The sequence below is a fragment of the Pygoscelis adeliae genome, unplaced genomic scaffold, assembly GCF_000699105.1.
Source record: "Pygoscelis adeliae isolate BGI_AS28 unplaced genomic scaffold, ASM69910v1 Scaffold546, whole genome shotgun sequence".
NCBI classification, from domain to species: Eukaryota; Metazoa; Chordata; class Aves; order Sphenisciformes; family Spheniscidae; genus Pygoscelis; species Pygoscelis adeliae.
Window position 1 is genome coordinate 66,074 of NW_008824951.1, and position 17,890 is coordinate 83,963.

General features: G+C 48.8%; 1 protein-coding gene across 1 annotated transcript in view; it reads right to left on the bottom strand.

Moving 5' to 3' along the window:
- The window catches only part of ERI3 (ERI1 exoribonuclease family member 3), a gene marked incomplete at its 3' end in the record, with an annotated part of 88,963 nt that overhangs the window by 27,096 nt on the left and 43,977 nt on the right, over nt 1–17,890 (bottom strand). The window contains exon 5 of the mRNA XM_009325603.1: nt 17,440–17,512. Within this exon, the coding sequence (XP_009323878.1) occupies nt 17,440–17,512 (73 nt within the window). The remainder of the gene's footprint in view (nt 1–17,439; nt 17,513–17,890) is intronic.

The following is a 17,890-nucleotide window of genomic DNA, read 5'->3' on the forward strand; positions in this document are numbered from 1 at the left end:
ATGCTGCATCAATTTAAAGCCTGCAAAGCACTTTGAAAGTGAAAAGCCTCGCAAACAAGGCTTGTGGCTGAAGCCCAGGAGCAGGAGAGAAGAGACCTAATTTCTATTCCAATCTCTGATACGGACTCACAGAAAAATCTTCCAACTCACCTGTGCCCCAGTATCCCCAGAATAATATCTATTGAGCATTATGAGCCTAAAGTCATTCATGTCTTTAAAGAGCTTTAGCATCCAGTGCCTGAAGACCAAAGGACCATCACTATGTAAAACACGAGCTGTGTACGACATAAGGTCAGAAAGCATTTAAGAAAGCAGCCACCCAGTGCAAAACACAAGGGAAAACATTTGAGCAGGAAACACGATTTGTCTTCTTCAGATGTAAATGAGTGCCAGCTAGCAGCAGAGCTCCGAAGACACACATTTTAGCACTGAAAAGTGTTTCTACAAAGGGGTCCAAGAAAAAAATGCGATAAACAGGCTCAATTCTTAGAGTTTGATTTCCAGAGCAATAAGCACAGAAACTGAGCCCAAAGAAAAGATCTGTATTAGCAACCAAATCCAATCATTCCAATAATAAAGAAGAGACATCCAGACTGGTGCAGAACTATTTCCAGGGAGAAGTTTGTCTCCCCAACCCTTTCACACCCTGCAGTGGCTCAATGGAAGAATACTTAAGAAGTTGCAAGTTTGGTCATAATGTGTAAAAAGCCCCTGAAATGCGACATCATTTACTCTTCTGTGGTATCGCTCAGCAGAGCTAATAAATCTTGCATGAGCAGAGCTGATTCTAATTTTCTAATATGAAAAGGCATTTGGATTGAGAGAGAGGGGAAGATAAAAGTGATTGAATCTCCAATAGCCCAGCATCAGTGACAAGAAACATCCTGCTACGGACCCCAAGGAAGAATGGCTCCCCCTCCTCCCCGAACCACAGGCACACTCACCCGCTCGCACATCCAATTCTCCCTGCTTTCTGCTCACCACGTCTCAGTCTCCCCTATTGACAGGACGTGGTTTTAAACACAGTTACACAAGTTATCATTTCTGCCTTTTGATCAATCTGAATTTTCAGGACAATTACCCTCTTAATCAATGATTGCTATCAGCAGCCCCTTGGATTCTTCACCAAGGCAATCGTGCTGCCGGGGCAGACGGCGTGTGCATATGCAATGAAGCTGCGGGGAGGCGCAAGTCCATCTTCCCCTGACGTAGTCGTCGGCTGAAAGGGTGGAGAGCTGTGAAGGCCACTTCAAGGAACACCTGATGTAAAAAATAAGCGGAGGGAATTAAAAGGGACGTGCGAGGTATCCGTGGCACAGCCAGGCTGGGGACACCAGGGACCCGCTGAAAATATCATTGAGTTGAAACATAAACCAACTAAAACAACAGATTTACTATCTACTGAAACCATATATTTAAGAGCTATCTATAGCCAGCACTAACCGCTCCTAATGAGGCTACTAAAGTCCGTTTCCAATTAGAGACTGAAACTATTAGAAGAAGGAAAGGCAGAGAGGCAGCTTTTAACAACCTCTAAAGATGTGGGGCTTGGATTTGGGGTTTTCTGTTTTTTTTTTTTTTTCCATCAGAAATTATTTAGTATCACCAAAATGCCCCTAGCATTTACACACACAGAGCAAGCCTCCCGCCACTCTTCCCTGGCAGGAGTATGTGTTTCGGTAATTGATGTTTGCAAAGAACCTCAGCTCTTGGAGGACGTGGCTCCTCCGAGGCATCTCTCACCACCACAGAAACACAGCCCCAGATATTTAGACGCCACAAGAAACCCCAAAGCAGCCGAAGGCCAATTGCAGGGGCCGTGGGTTGGCTGGGGGACAAGGCTTAGCATCTTTGCTCTTGCAAGAGCACCACCAGGCCGTTGGCAGGTTCATGCTGCTTGGCTTGTGCCATTGGCATTCCAGCCCAGGCAGGGCAAAGGAGCACATGGCTCCCACCCACACATTGCTCTGCGCTGCTCCCTCGACTACCTTACGGGCTTCCAACTGGGCACAGGACTCCTTGACACATCGTTCTGCCCAAAAAATAGCTCGGCCAGACCCAGGCACCATTGTGTCTTTCTGAACAGCTCCTGCAGGTAGAGAGGTTGCGTCTTCTCCCAGGCTTAGAAAGCACCCCGCACCTCTTGGGTGCTGTGTCATCGGAGGGAGCTTTGGGACCTGGAGGACAGCAGGGAAACGCTGCCAGAAAGCAGCTGAGCTCCCACAGGGGATGGCAGCGTGGTGGCAGTGTGGTGGCTTCACCATCTTGACCACCAGATCGGGCTGGCAGTAAGCAGCAGAGGCAGCGCCAGGTGAGGCTGGTGGGCCAGCTGCCTTCGCAGGCTGCTGGCTGGAGGAGCTCTCTGAAAGGCACAGTATTTCACTAGCTATTTTACATGGAGAATTGCTGATCAAAGATATCCCCACTGTGTACTCCAGAGCAATAAAAATAAAAAAAAAAAACCACAAGAAGAATTCTTTAGGCGGGTAATGGGCATTTTATTCCTTTTTATGACACTAAACATAGGCAGCTGGCATAATTACACCACAATAAAGGCATAATGTGCACCTAGCAGAACAAACTCATACTTTTGATAATTAGGCAGAGCAAACACAGTCTGGGATTCAGTCACATGGCTTTACTGTCTCCTGGATCTGCCGGAGCCCCCAACCTTGCAGCATGTTGGCCCCATTCCCACAGCTGGATTTAGCTGGGCCCCGTGGGGAAGGCTGAGCAAGCAGAGCATCACCAGAGCTCTCCTGCACCAAGAGAAACGGCCACGCAGCTCCACTGTTTAGAGCACACCAAGGGCAGAGCGCAAGCAGGGAGGTGCAGGATGGGTCCATGTGCAGCTCCTGAGAGGCAGCTGGAGATGGCACGCGACACAGCACTGCTGGAGGATGTCAGTCACCTCCTGATAGGCACCGACTGACCCCACAGGCAAGGATGCAGCAGAACCAACTCTGTGGGGCCAAATCATGCAAGGTGTGATGGCAAAGGGAGACCCAAAACACAGGAGAGATGCAGAGCTTTTTTGGGTTCGGCAGCTCCGCTGAGGCCAGCTCCAGGAACGGGAAGGGCTGAGCATGGGGACACCCCTCCACAGCAAGGACCTTGGTGAAATGCAGTCTGCAGAGACAACGTCCAGAGGGAAGCTGTCCCCTTTGCCAAAAGGCAAGGACAGAAGAGAATGTTCCAGGGAAGCTGAAAGTCCCTCACCTACAGAAGGGGCCAGCTTGGACCTGCTAGAGGCTAGCAATTACCTCTCTGAAGGCTTTATGCTCCCATTAGTCCTGGTGGCCCTGCTAACCTGCAGACCTGCCTCCTCCAAAACACACCGGCAGGCAGCAAGCACACTCCTCCAGCAGCTGCAGGCATCCACGCAGGACAGCTCTTCCCTGGGCGCAGAGCATGGCCAAGGTGGAGATCCTAAATGATCTCTAAAATATTAATAGCATCAATCAGAGCCAGGCTGACAGAGGTTACAACACTGGGAAAGCACAGAGAGTAGGTTTTCCTGAAGTTGGCACAGGACCATACACTAAATATCCAGAGTTTGTTTAAAAATGCATCTGCAGGATGTATGCAGGAGCAGCACTGGCAGAACGGTGCGCTGAGGTTTCATCTCCATGCCACTGAAACCTGCTGGGGATGCTGACCACTGCACACAGGAGAAAGACCAGCTCAGCTATACTCCCTGTCTTATGTGGCTTAATGGAAGTTGGTGGCTTTAAGGTATCTTGAGTGCAATGCAGAAATGCTAGAGTGTCTTGGCTCAAAGAAAGGTGGGAGAGGTGGAGCTGATCCGTCAGCCGTGAGACCTGCGTATTCATCTGTGGATAGGATGCCCGAGAAAACGCCAAACAACGTCATTATCAGATTTTTCAACATGAGATTCAACATGAGAAAGGGAAGATACATGTTGTCAGTAAATATAAGCATCTTGCCTCCATACCTACCGACACCCAGAAGAGGTGGACTGAGAACTGGACAGGTACTGAGCAAGCTTGGGAAGGCTGCAGTGCAGCAATCCAGACCATGACTTCAAGATGGCTGTCTGCTCAGGAGCTCTGATGCCCTATAGAGCCGGCAGCAACATTCATGTCAGAGCACCCAAGGAGAAGATGGTCCCGATCTGTAGGAGACAGTGCCCAGGCAACTGGGAAAACCGGGCACTGTGAGATAGCCTCTGGCAGGGCTCATGCTTCAGAGAGATCAGAGCTGTCCTCCCCAGCGGGCCACAAAATAGAAGTTTATGCATAGATAAGGGCAAAGGATGGGCTGTTTACTAAACAAAAGCAGACCGTATCTGCAGACAGACTTTCTGACCAGTTCTTAGCAAGCCACTGTGATAGATTCAATCCACGGGCTGCAGGCAAGGAGCTCAAGCAAGGAAACCTGCAAGTGGAGAGAGCAAAAGCCAGGATGGAGCCAGAAGTGCTGTGCCAGCATGGGGGAAGGGCAGCAGGAGTTTTTTAATCCCAACTCTGAAATCAACTTGCTTAGTAGCCTTGGGGTTCTGAGATATTTAATTAATTAATTAAATGAGTGTGAAGCACTGTAAGTTATTAATGTACAAATTACACTACAGTATCTCCCACCTCCCAGTTCAGCATCTCTTGCCGCTTTATATCGAGCTCATGAGAAGCGAAAGCCAAGCCACGGTATGCCTCTGTACAATGGGGAGGAGGCTGCACACCCACATTTTCCCAGCCAAGACAGCAGTAGCAAAGTCCCATCCCTTTCAGAACAAAGTCCCATCCCTCTCAGCAGGATAATGCATCACGCTCAGCACAGGGCACCAGGAATCCCTCATACAAAAAAAGCTCTTTCCACTTACTGGCAATCCGATTGCTACCATAAACCAGCCTGCTGCTGCTGGTGGAGGTGGCAGACAGTCACTCTCCTTCTTGTAGCCATGCTGGCTCAGTAGGACAATGAGGACTAAACCAGTTAATGTTTTAATCCCCAAGGCTAGAAAATCTGATTAACCCCTCATCCCTCCCTGGAGAACTACACAGGGCTGTTTTCATGCTCTTACATGGAGCTTGTGTCTTTTAAATGCAGAGGAAAGAGGACACAGCTCCTTTCCCGGGAACTGGGCAGCTGTGCTGGTACCCATGTAAAGCTCCAACTGAAGGGCTGGGATGCAGGGATGCTCTGCCCCTCGCCTGACCCACGGGACTCTGGGAAAGGCCATCTTTCACGCATTGTGCCTTCGCCTTCCAGCTCCTCCTGGCCTGGAATGCAGCACACGTTGCAGGATTATTGTAAAACATGCCCTGTCTCTAATCCCTTCTCCTCTTGCCTTGCTGTGGTATTGACGGCGGGGAGCTGTGTCAGGCCTGGGGTCAGGCTTGCCTCTCGCAATACCAGGGCATGCAGAAGGCTCCAGCCTCTCCGGCTGACCGTTGTACACATGAGACATGGGAAAACACAGGCTGCCCCACACCTTCACATAAACAGGCACACGAGATTGGAGGCCTCCAGCTTCTGCCAACAGTGCCGGTGCCCCACAGACACAGCCATGGTCCTGCGTGCAGGTGAAACACCAGACCTGTGTCAGACAGACACCCGCTCACTGGGAGATTGAGGGCCTAGTTCTGACCATCCTTATGGCTTCCCTGGTTTGCTCCTGGGGTGCCATGCCAAGGGCACATTACAGGGCAAGTCTGGATGCAAGCATGTGGCACATCAGCCGTGCTGCGGTCACACAGCACACACCGTTACCCTCAGCTACGGCAAGCATCCAGCTGACAGGTCCCAGTTACACCATGACCAGCCCTGCAGCAACTCCCTGCCTGTCCAGACCCCGCCGTGGGGACCATCAGGCCACTTCAGCCTGCATAACCTTGACACTGCAGAAAGATTTCTTATCAAAAGCACAAGTTGCCCAGATTTCCTTGTGGGTTATTTTGATTGCTTTTGAATGCTCTTTCCAAAACTTCATCTTTGGCACCTATGGCACACTGCCCCATAAACAGGCAGGACCAGGAGAGTCAGCGTGGCTCCTTCTTCAACCTGTAAGCAGCAACCAGACTCATGGTGTAAGGGTCTGAGCAGTATGTTTAACCTCAGCAGCAGTGCACACACAGCCAGATGGGAACCAGGAGGCTCCTCGGTGCAGGGGACAGATGTTCAAATCCCCCAGCAAGGGGACCACAGGCACAGCGAGGGGCAGTTGAGCAATATGGCACTCAGCAGGAAGAGCAGCACACAAGGTCTGAGCAGCTGCCTCTCCGCCTTTCACCTGCAGGCTACGGTGATGTGCACGTAGAGGAACCACAACCTGCCTCCAACCACTTGCATAGACAAGGATGCTTTCGGTAAAGCAACCGTTGCAGAGCACTCAGCAAACTGCTGCTTACAATTTCACCTAGAAGGCAAAGCTTTTGCACTGGTTAAAAAAAAGCACAAAAGCAACAAATTCTACTCTCTGCTTTGTCCAGTACCTGCAGGCTGCATGGGGCCAAGTAAGATAATTGTGTTCCTCAGTTTCTCTTGAATCAACACCTTCCTGCCTTATCCGAGAGCCCTCTGTACCATGCGTGGCACCAGGAGGCCCTGGTCCTTGCTGGAGCCTGAAGGTGCTGCCAAATAATAAAGGCTGCCTTGGGATTTCCCCAATACAAACAACCTGATCTGGGCAGACGGCATCTGGAGAAGAGTGGAGACTGTACCCAAGGCAACCACCCCTTCTTTCTCTGCTCAGATACTCTGAGTTTCAGTGACGCGTCCCAGGGAAAGCAGACAGTCTATGTCCAAGTGCAAGAGAGCAGAAAGTGTCACAGCAAACAGGGTAGGAAGGGAGAATTGATGACCCACACTGCCTGCTTCAAGGCAGGACCAGCTCCACCCAAACCATCCCCACCACATTCTTCTAAACTCTGAAAATCTCAGGAGCTAAAGGTCCCGCATCCCCACCCTCATCCACAGAGACTGTTTACTGATCTCCTTGCAGCAGGTAAGGACATGACCAAGAGCCGTCCACCACAACCACCCAGAATAAACTTTCCCCTTCCTCTGAGCACTTTTATTCCTCCAAAAATGATTTCTGTTTAGTCTTCTCTAAGCTGAACATCCCAGATCCCTCAGCCTTCCCCTGGAGGTCATGTCTTCCAGCTCTCCGACCCTTCTTCTGTTCCCTTCTGGGCTTTCTCCACCTGTGCCAGGTCCTCCTCAAGTGCAGTATGCTAAACTGATTTGTTCCAAAGGCTAAAACAAGGCTTCAGAGCACCTTGTTTACAAAAATAGCTGAGATTTTAATACATGCCTACTGCAATTTTAATATGTATTAGCAAAAGAAAGCGTAGGAGAACCCCTGACGGTAAACAAGTTAATCCATGTGTGAGATGCTGCGAGATGAACACATGCTAAAACACACGCAGGATAGCTACAGGAAGGAAGGATGGAAGGAAGTTCCAGGAAGAGCTTGCTGTTAATAGGACTAAAATACTGATGTGTTCCCTTTGCGCTGGAGTAGCCCTAAATGGCTTCCACATAACAGGACCTTGTCAGAGGCTGTCTTTACCCACCCAGAGTCTAAACAGCAGTGAGAGAGGAACAGGCTGCATGTGCCCAGCCCACAGCCTTCTGCTTGGCATGAGTTTGGCAGTGAGAAGGGTGCTCTTTCACATAGTTGTGGATTTTATGGCCAAAAGGAATTACTAAACTAATCTGCTATTTTGCAAGCCAGGAAACTTAGCAACTTTCTGGTGAACTAAGACCTTACATTAACCCTCTGAGCATCACATCTTTCCTGTCTGCTCCCAGAACAGTTCATACAGACATAAGCTCCACAGAAAATTGCTCCTGTGCTTTTAGGATGCAATAAAAAAACCACCACCAAAAGCCAAAGGAGAGGGAAACGCACAAAACCATTTGATTTAGGTGAAGATGGACACTGCTCTTTTCTGCCCTCCTGGGATGGACATGTATGTTACCGCTCAAGTCATCCAAAACTAGTGAAGCCTCCAGGCTGCATCTACAGCCCCTCTCAGCTGTAGCAAGACCAGCTCCTGAGACTGCAAGAAAAGGAAATGAAATGCGAGGCTGGGATCATTACTTTGAAACTATAAGCTCGTGCCACTGAGCCAAAGCCTGTTATATCGACATGGGTTTGTGTCAACCCAGCAGCAGAGATCATTCTCCATCTCCGCTTGCTCAGCTCCCCTCCTCCCAGGACAGCTGCTGGCACGGTACTCCACAATGCTCTGTGAATTCTAGCTACAGAAAAACTCCCAACGCCTCGCCCAGCAGGTTAAAGTTATAGGGCTGAGCTACTGCAGAGCAAAAAGTACCCTGCTGACTGCTCCACCACACTTGGGAAGCTGCCGGAAAAGCACAAAGTGCCACTTGCAGAGGAGCAAATAGCAAAAACCCCAAGTTTCCTTCCCGGGGGCAGAAAGCCCAGAGGGGGATGTTGCTTCTTAAAGCCTCCAGTATTTAAAAGGCACCAAATTTGCACCTGGCTGTCACAGAGGATGCTCCTACTCTGTGTCTCCAGTCACCAGCCTGGGCAGCAGCTCTGAGGGAGGGAGACAACCCTGCCCGCCAGCGAGTCCCAGGCTGAGGAGGGGAGCGCAGAGCCCTGAACAACTACTGGCCACACAGCCCACACGCCGTGTCTCCGCCTCCTTTGTTTTATGCGAAGGTGGATACCAAACCCAACCCCAATGGTTACTCTGCATTATGTGAGCATCCTACCTTAACGCGTATTGCAAACCCACATCAACAACCCCTCAGTCCATCTGGTTATAGCTTCTAGGGAAACCAAGGCAAAGAAGTCTGATGCATCAACCCATCCTGTATCCCCTTCTAATGAGACCAGGAGGAGGAAAGGGAAAAGACTGTCAAGAACTTGCAGACACTCACCCTCTCTTCCCAGCACAAGCCCCCGCTTGTTGGTTTTCCTTGGAAATGTGTTTTTACTCCGCACTCCTTGTTAAATAAGAAAGTGAGGACAGGTCCCTCTGCAGCAGGACAGAGAGGGCTGCTCCTTTAAGGCCTCTCCTGGATGCCCTTTCCCTTTGAGATGACTATCCTCTACTCCCTCCTCATCTCCCCCCCTTTGATTTAAGAGTTCCTCTCCTGGCCCTGACAGTAAGGTATTTCTGTCCCACAGATTATAACTCACTCTGGGCTATTATTCAACTCCCAAGCCCTGGCCCTGCTGCATTTAGTCCAAACATAATATCCTTCATGCATATATTATCTGTCTCCCTATTATCTGGAATCATTTCGGAATTAAATTTCAGTCCTGCAATATTGGCTTGAAGAGCGGCTCGCTTTATGGGCTAGTCAAAGGTTAGAATACCAATCAAAATAACACTGCCGATGCAGAGAGACATTTTAATATTCCAAAACCCTGTAATTGTAAAAGGACATAATATTTTTTCCCTGATTACCCCAAAGGCAACACATGTTAACAAGGCGAGGGAGAGAGTGAAAGAAATTTCAGAGTTCAGACAGCTGCACGACAGATTTAAAGGAGAAGTCGTGGACGGTTGCTGCGCTCCAGCCCCTGGAGCAGGAGGGCTCCCCTGCCCCTGCCAGTGGTGCCACGCTCCCCGGGATGCCGTCCCCTCCGTCCCCAGCCTCGTGGTGTTCGTACCACCCACGCTTCCCCAAGTCAGGAGCCTTCGAGGGTGCTCTCACTGCAAGGGAACGGAGCAGCCAGAGCTACGCCGAGATGGACAGTTGAAGATTATCACGGCAGAAGAAACCACCGCGATGGGCTGGCCTGACCTGCACAGGCCATGAGGCTGCCCCAAATTAATTCCTGTTTGAACCAGAGCTGATCTTTTTAGGAAAAAACCTTCCCTCCTGAGCTAGAAAATCCACCACAGCCCTCGGTAAGTTGTTCCAATGGTTAATTACCCTCACTGTAAAAATCTGCACTGGAACTGCTTATGCTTTTGTCTGCTAGACTGAAGGAGCCTCTCGCCACATTTTGGCTGTCCCTTTAGATACTTAGGGAGTATAGCCAAGCCTCCCTTACCCTTCTCTCCGGTACGCTAAACGGCTCCCAGGGTCTTTACTGTATGGCGAATTTTCCCATGGGTCTTGCAGTTCTCATCCAGTCTTCAAGTTTCCAGAATCCTTTCCAATGCAGAGATGGGACCCAGCATCCCATACCAGTCAAACCGGTCCCGAAGAAAGAGATGATCCAGCCCCTCTACTCCTACTCACTATTGCCTGTTTATAAATCCAACAGCAGCCGCCTCTGGATGCGGTATCTGTACACTTTATCGAAAATGATTTTTATGTTTTCTTTCAGGGCATTGATAAAAGTGTTAAGTACAAGAGGTCTGAGAAATAGATCCCTGTGGGACCCCACTAGGAAGACATGCACTCCATGATGATTACCCATTTACAATTAAATGCTAGGAGCTGTCAGTTTGCTCGTTCTTAATCAATGTAATGTGTGCCATGTTGATTTTGTATCACTCTTGTTTCTTAATCAAAATGTCATAAGGTACCAAGTCAAATGCCTTTCAGAAGTATATTACACTGACATGGTTACCTTTATCAACCAAACATGTAGTCTCATAAAAAAAATATCAAGTTAGTTTGAAAAAGATCTAGTTTCCATAAATCCACATTGATTGGCATTATATTACCCTCTTTTCATTCTTTATTAATCAACTATGATATCTGGCTTTTCATTACTTTGCCCAGAATTAATGTCAAGCTGATAGGGCTATAATTACTTCATCGGTCATCCCATTTGCCCTTCTAAATTACTGGTACAACATTAGCTTTCTTCCAGTCCTCTAGAACTTCCCCCATGTTCAAAGACTTATTAACAGTCCAGGGCTTCTCAGCCACCTCTTTTAAAACTCTTGTAAACCAGCTATGCAAAATGCCAACTGAAAGCTACCACTTAACTTTATCAGAAAATTGTGTTTTAACAGCAAACCTCTTGCTCAGCGATACAGCATCCTCTGCCTTTCTGTAAATACAGAGCAAAGTATTTATTAAACACAGTCATTTTGCTGTTATAAGCAATTCTTCCATTTCCTTCTAACTATGAACCAATGCCATTGCACAGACGCTTTGTCTTTTCCATGGAAATTAGGAAAGAACTCTTACTCCCCTTAACCCTGGAGTCGTGCTTCTCCTTTTGTTTCCTTTCACAACCTCTCTTGTTCCTGCTTTCTGAGGAGACCTTTCAAAGCCAAGAGCTCCGCAGCCGGGGGTGAGGAGCCCCGAAAAACACAGCTCCCCTTGAAGGAAGGTGTGACAGGGTCTCAGAGCACTCAGCCATGCTGCAAACCAGCAAAGCACTGAGCACCGCGGGCATATGAGCAGCTCTTTGCAGTTAAGTGGCAACATCTACTTGCATGCTTGATGCTTTGGCTGTGAAGCACTCTGCCTGAGGAGACCTCCTCTATCATTTCTAACCTTACTAGCTATTTTATATTCCCTATAGCCAGTAACTCAATAAACAGGCAACTGATAACAAGCACAGTAAGTCCTCAAGATGTTAGACCTCACAGAAGCAAATTCCAGGCATTATGAGCCAAAAAAATAAACTATTTCTCAGCTCCACCCATTTCAACGTTCTTCATCCAAAGCACTCGAGACACTTCAACACCAAGTGCCTGAGAACTCCTCCTCCTCCCATCCTGAAGGCAGAAGGAATTGTTAATTCAGAGAGACAAAAAACTGTTAGCAAACCTTTGTTTGTTTAAGATGTGTTTATTTCTAGTTGCCAAATATTAACAAAAACATCCTATTACATGCTTCCTCTGTCAGATTTCACAAAGTGAGTAGCTGACCTTACAGCATTTGTGCATGTGTATTAACAGTTTGCTTCCAAGCTACGAGTATCTACAGATCAGCAAATGCTGGGCCTGGAAAAGGCCAGCTCTGCACACAGCCATGTCACCCCCAGCGTGGTCATGCTGTGCTCCCCAAGGCTCCCTCAACTCTGTTTCGCGATGCCCAGAGAAGGAAAGTTGCATTCCTCCACACACATCATGCAACCCTTGCCTTTCATAGAAACTCTGCTGGACTTCAAGAAGATGTCAAATTAAGACCAGTTTTCTGTTACTTCTAAAGCAACCACTATTGCTGTATCTAAAGACATGCTGCCCTCTGTAAACAGAAATCAAAGATGGTCAAACATGCCAGGACAGCTGTCCTGAGAAAGGAGCAGCTCTGTCATTGGTATGAGTTGTCTTTTTTAAAAAAATAAATAAAATATAATTTGAAAAACAAGAATTAAAACAAACCCTTAGTGGTTGCATAAAACACTCCTCTGTTATCTTTTAACCGCATAACATCCAGAGAAGAAACGGAAGATCAGGATAGTATATACAGTGTTAAAGATAGCTTCTACAACCCAATTCTAGAGTGTCCTGGTTTCGACTGGGATGGAGTTAATTTCCTTCCTAGTAGCTGGTACAGTGCTGTGTTTTGGATTTAGGATGAGAATAACATTGATAACACACCGATGTTTCAGTTGTTGCTAAGTGGTGCTTACACACATCAAGGACTTTTCAGCTCCCCACGCTCTACCGACTGAGAAGGCTGGAGGTGCACAAGAAGCTGGGAGGGGGCACAGCCAGGACAGCTGACCCCAACTGGCCAAAGGGACATTCCATACCGTGTGACGACATGCTCAGTACAGAAACTGGGGAAAGCTGGCCAGGGGGGGGCCGCTGCTCGGGGACTGGCTGGGCATCGGTCGGCAGGTGGTGAGCAATTGCATTGTGCATCACTTGCTTTGTATATTCTTTTATTATTGTTGTTGTTATTATTACTATTTTATTTTGTTTCAATTATTAAACTGTTCTTAACCCAAAAGTTTTCTCACTTTTACTCTTCTGATTCTCTCCCCCATCCCACCGGGGCAGGGGGGGAGAGTGAGTGAGCGGCTGCGTGGTACTTGGTTGCTGGCTGAGGTTAAACCACGACATAGAGTCACAGTGCCTTTGTGCCAGCCCTCTGACAAGTTATGCTGTGCTGGAAGAGAGACAACTAAGCAACGGTATGGCAGAGGTCTCAAGTCAAGAATAACACAAGAGAGAAGAACTGGAAACACTTATTTGCTCTTTCACACAATGCAAGACCTAGGCCCAAGAAAATGATCCAACACTAGGTTTAAAAGAAACAAAAAGACTTGCATCTTCACACTACGTATGAATATAGAGTATAATTAATGCATAATTAAATAGCAAAAGTCATTGCTGCAGGATGCTGCAGAAACCAAAAGCATGAGCAGTTTCAGAAAAAGATGTACAAGTTCCTGGTAAACAGACATGGTAAACACAGTGGGTGCTAGACACAGTGGTCCGGGGGCAGCCACCAGCTCTCAGTCCCTGAAGAGACAACTACTGGGAACCAGAGAAAGCTGACTCGAATCATGCTCTCCTTGTTACACCTGCAAGCATCAGCTACTGGCCTCTGGCACAGAGAGGATCTGGGCTAGGCCATTTTGACATCTTTGTCATCCTCCTTACGTTTTTCTTGCACTGGCTAATTGTAAGACAATCTAGCTTCCTCCCCTTCTCCCACCTCCTCCCTCCATCAAACTACTCTCCCTTCCATGGCGTGCTCCCAACCCGGCGGTGCTGGCACTCCTGCTGCCCGCCGGGTTTCCCATTCCCAGGCTCCCAGCCACCCTGCGATCACCAGTGCTGCCAGCCTCAGCCTAACACAGCGCTGGCTCCATCCCCACAGGGTGAGGATCCATCACGGGCCCGACCATGCCGCTAACTCAAGCGGGACCTGGAACGATAAACCACAGAGGCTCCCAAAAGAGCAAAGGGAGCACGAACGAGAGCTGATCCTTGTGTTAGAATAAGCACTAATGAATTTATCCAGGCTACCTGAGGATACTCTTGGGGCAGCAGCTTGGCTGTAGCTTGTTAGCTGCAGCAGCTTTCCTTTTCACGTAACTCTTGACCCACAGCCTCCTGCTTTCTGCAAGCATTTCTCCACTGGCGCCCCTCTCTCCTGACATGAAGCACTCTCTGCTATTCACATCCTGAGCACCAAGCTCCAATGATGTCGCTCAGGTTCCGCACCTCAGTCCTAACCCACAGGGCCTCTGTGGATTGACATGACAGGTACATAAGGAGACAGCCTGGGACCGCAGGAGAATCCCGTGCTGGGAGGCAGCCAGGTGATGGTGGCTCTCTATCGAGATGGTTTAGGGGGATACCTGAAATGTTGCAGCATTCAAAGAAAGCTTCCTCCGCTTTCTGCTGCCCTCCCACAAGGCTGAGCTAATCAAAGTGAAGAACATGATAAACTCTCTGCCCCAAGTCAGCTCTACACTGACAGTTCAGCAGAGATACAAGATCGCTCAGTGACATTAAAAATGTCAGCAAACACCGATCAGGCTTGACGGAAGGGATGCATTAGCAGGCTGGGGGGGCATAGGGCAAGGTAAAACTTCAGCAAATGCAGTCAAGTGCACAGGCAGCTTTTCCCCTTTTGTCCTCCACAGAAAGCTTTTTCACAGATCCCAAGACACTGTGGCCACCATCGCAGCAGTCAGGTGTAGAGCTCACCACCACCTGCACGGCCAGATGAATCCAAAAAGGTTTGCCTGGGGAAACACAAGCATGGCAGCTAGCGGGACCTGGTTCCGGTCTTCAGCTTGCCCAAGAGGCAAGTCCCGGATACTCTGAAAGAGGCCTGGAGGCACAGGGTGCTCACCTCAACTGCTCCTGCAGCACAGAAGTGACAAGGGAAGGAGTTTATTGGGGAATGAACCCTGGGAAAGACTGTCTCACCACCTCGGGAAGAGGGACTGCTGAGCTCTGGAGCATCCTGCACTTTGGCAGAGGCTGCACAGACAAGGACTGTTTCTTCAAATGATACAAAATGGAGACAAAGAGGAGCTGAAGCCATGTGTGCATGGGCAGCGGGAATCTGGAACATATTTTGTTGCTACCGCACTACACACAGGTACACAAACACGTCTGCCCCATGCACACACCTTTCTGTACATAATCCCACTCTTTTGCATTGCCTTGTATTTGCAGCAGCAGTTCCCTAACTCAGTAGGGTCCTCCTGGTATCATGCTCACAAGCAGAGACCCAAAGGACAGACAGCAGATGCAGGTGGGGCCATCCTGCAGGAAACTGCTCTCAGTCACACGTGCCATTTACACTCACATGAACTGTTTTCTCGACATCTGAAACATACAAGTCTCCGCATCATCCATGACCTAGAAATTAGCAGTTTCACACACACCCCCCACACCTTCACTTCATGGATCAGGTCAGAGGCAGACTCAGCCTAGGAGGTATTTCTAAGTCAGGAACGTGCCAGAGGGAGGGGAAAAGGGGCCACCTGAGCTATGCAGGGAAGAGCAGGGGGGCTAGATACCTGTCCATCCTTATTTGTCTCACACTGGGAGCTCACTCAAAAGACACTGAGGTCCCACTGGGTCCAGCTGCTTGGCCAGCATTATTATCTAGGCTGGAAATTCTCTCTCATGAAAAAACACAGGTGGGTCCCCCACAAGCACCCCCAGAGAGCAGGGCAGTGAATGGCATGGAAAGATCCTCACCCCGGGGTAAGAGCGAGCCCCAGGGAGGCAGCTCTTCGGCCACAGGACAGAAGAGGTCCCTGCTCTCCTCTTCAACCTGGGTCACCTCCCAGAGGGGCGCAGGGACCCTGGAACCACCCTGTGCGTCACAGGGCATCAGACATTAGAGAGTAAGAAAAACTTCAGATTTTTAAGGGATTAGAGGGGTTGGAGGAAGATAAACGTTTCTCCCACACATCCCCTCCCCGTGTGATCTGAGGGAGATCAGCACCTTACTTTCTGAGTAACACATCTATAGAGGAGGACAAGCCCAATCCGCACGCCCCCATCCTACATGCTCAGCCTGCTACCCCTCCAGAGAGCTGGGCAGGAGAACACTTCACCGCAACAGCTTCCCTCCTCCTCCTGCCTTTAGCTCTGTGCTTGGTACTTCGCGGATGCTCACCAGCACTCAACTTAGTATCACAGTATTTGCTGAAGCCCAATTCATGAACGTCTTGAAGAACAGCCACTTGCCTGGATGTCCATGTTACGATGAATCCCAGCTCCTAACACACTAAATCCACGAGCCTCGAACTATGGGAAAGAGCCATATTCATCCTGAGGCCCAGAGGAAGAGCACGGCTGGATCAACCTACCTCTTAGCAAACATCATGGTACATAGGGATTTTTTTTTTTTTTTTAAATATTATTATTCTGAAGCCATCAACCTGCTGGTTATATAGCTGCTATCCATTCACCGGAAGTTTAGTGAACTTCAAATGGCGATCATTAATGGTCACTGAACTGCAGAGTGCCCCAATGTGCTTTCAGATTTCATTTACCAAGGACCAGCAATCAGCCAAAAGATTTGCTCTGACAGCAGGGAAATACAAGACCCTTTGACAAGTTCAGCCGGGAATGTGCTGCCAGCATCCCTTGTTAAGTTCACGTTCTACCCTATTTGACGGAACAGATCATGCAAATTGTCCTTCTGCGGCCGCTCAGCCTGTCACTCATGCTTCCATTTAAAACAATAAATAAATAGAAGAACAAAAGAAAAGCCCACAAGTACAACGAGCTGTTTACAAGCAAATTCCACTTACCGAGACCCCTAATTATCAGGAAAAGGCACAGAAACCCAAATAAAACATTAAATTGGATGGGGGAAGGGAATCTTACTCATCCAAAGGTTTAACCAGGAGGGCCACCCCAGTTTCTCTTGTGCACAGACCCCAGCCTCCCCCCTCACCCTGCTACTGCTTGTAATCACACTTGTTCTTTTCTTCCCGCTTTGATTTGTGGCTTATGGCATCACCACTTTTTTCTGTGCAGATGGAGCAGCTGTGCCAGGAGACCCTGTGGATGCACAGCAGGCTGCTCTTTAACCACCCAGAGAAGGCATGGAACAACACAAGGCACCAGACAGTAAAGTCCAAGGTATTTTGCTCTGCAAAGTGCCCACTGGTTTCTTAGGTGGACGTGCTGCTGAGACAGCTCCCATTCCCCACAGCACAAAGGGAAATACTGATTTTTATTTGGGAATATTTCCACATGTTTATCAGCCAGAATTCGATCTGAAGGGAACCAAGCTCCTAGGAGCCTTATACGGCTGCAAAACAAAACAGTCAGCAACACCAGGGCCAACACAACCTTTGCTGAAGAGGGGCCTCACAGTGTCTCACTATTATGCGGAGACACCGCAGTGTGCCTGCCACAATGGGATTCTCCCCAGCTGCAGAACACATCCCATCAAGTACAGTAAGACTCTATTAGAGGAGATACAATAGGGAGCCGGAGGACTCGCTCAGCCCAGCTTCTGAGAAAATAACTCATTTCAATGCAAAACAGCAGTAGTTATTAGACACCTCCTTAAAGAGGAAAGGAGAAGGACAGGGGGAGGGGGGAAAGAGGGAGACGGGGACCATGGCAGTTTGCACAAAAGTACCTTTTTCAGATTAATCCACTGTTTGAAGTAATCAGCAACCGGCAGCCCTAAGTACTGGCATTGTCCTGGTAACCTGTAAGAGAGAAGAGAGAGCAGGTTTGATTCAATCAGTGTCCTGACAACACAAACTCTGTTTTCTTAAGTGCATTTCGTTCTGAGATGGAAGAGACCCTCAAGTCTCCTGTAACATGCTGCACATCAGAAGGACTGTAGCTCTTGGCAAAAAATTCTCACGAGAGCACAGCTTGGCTGAAGACTTATGTACATCCAGCCGCATCCAGGCTGCTGACACCTTTCAGACTGAACACTTTGTACAGGAGCTGTGCGCAAGTGCAGCATGCATCTCTTCTCCACAGTGGCTAACACACAAACACGACTGGAGCATCCAGGCTGTCCTTAGCTAAGTGAACTCATCACAAATCCCTGCAAAACCATCCCGCTCAGCCAGCGG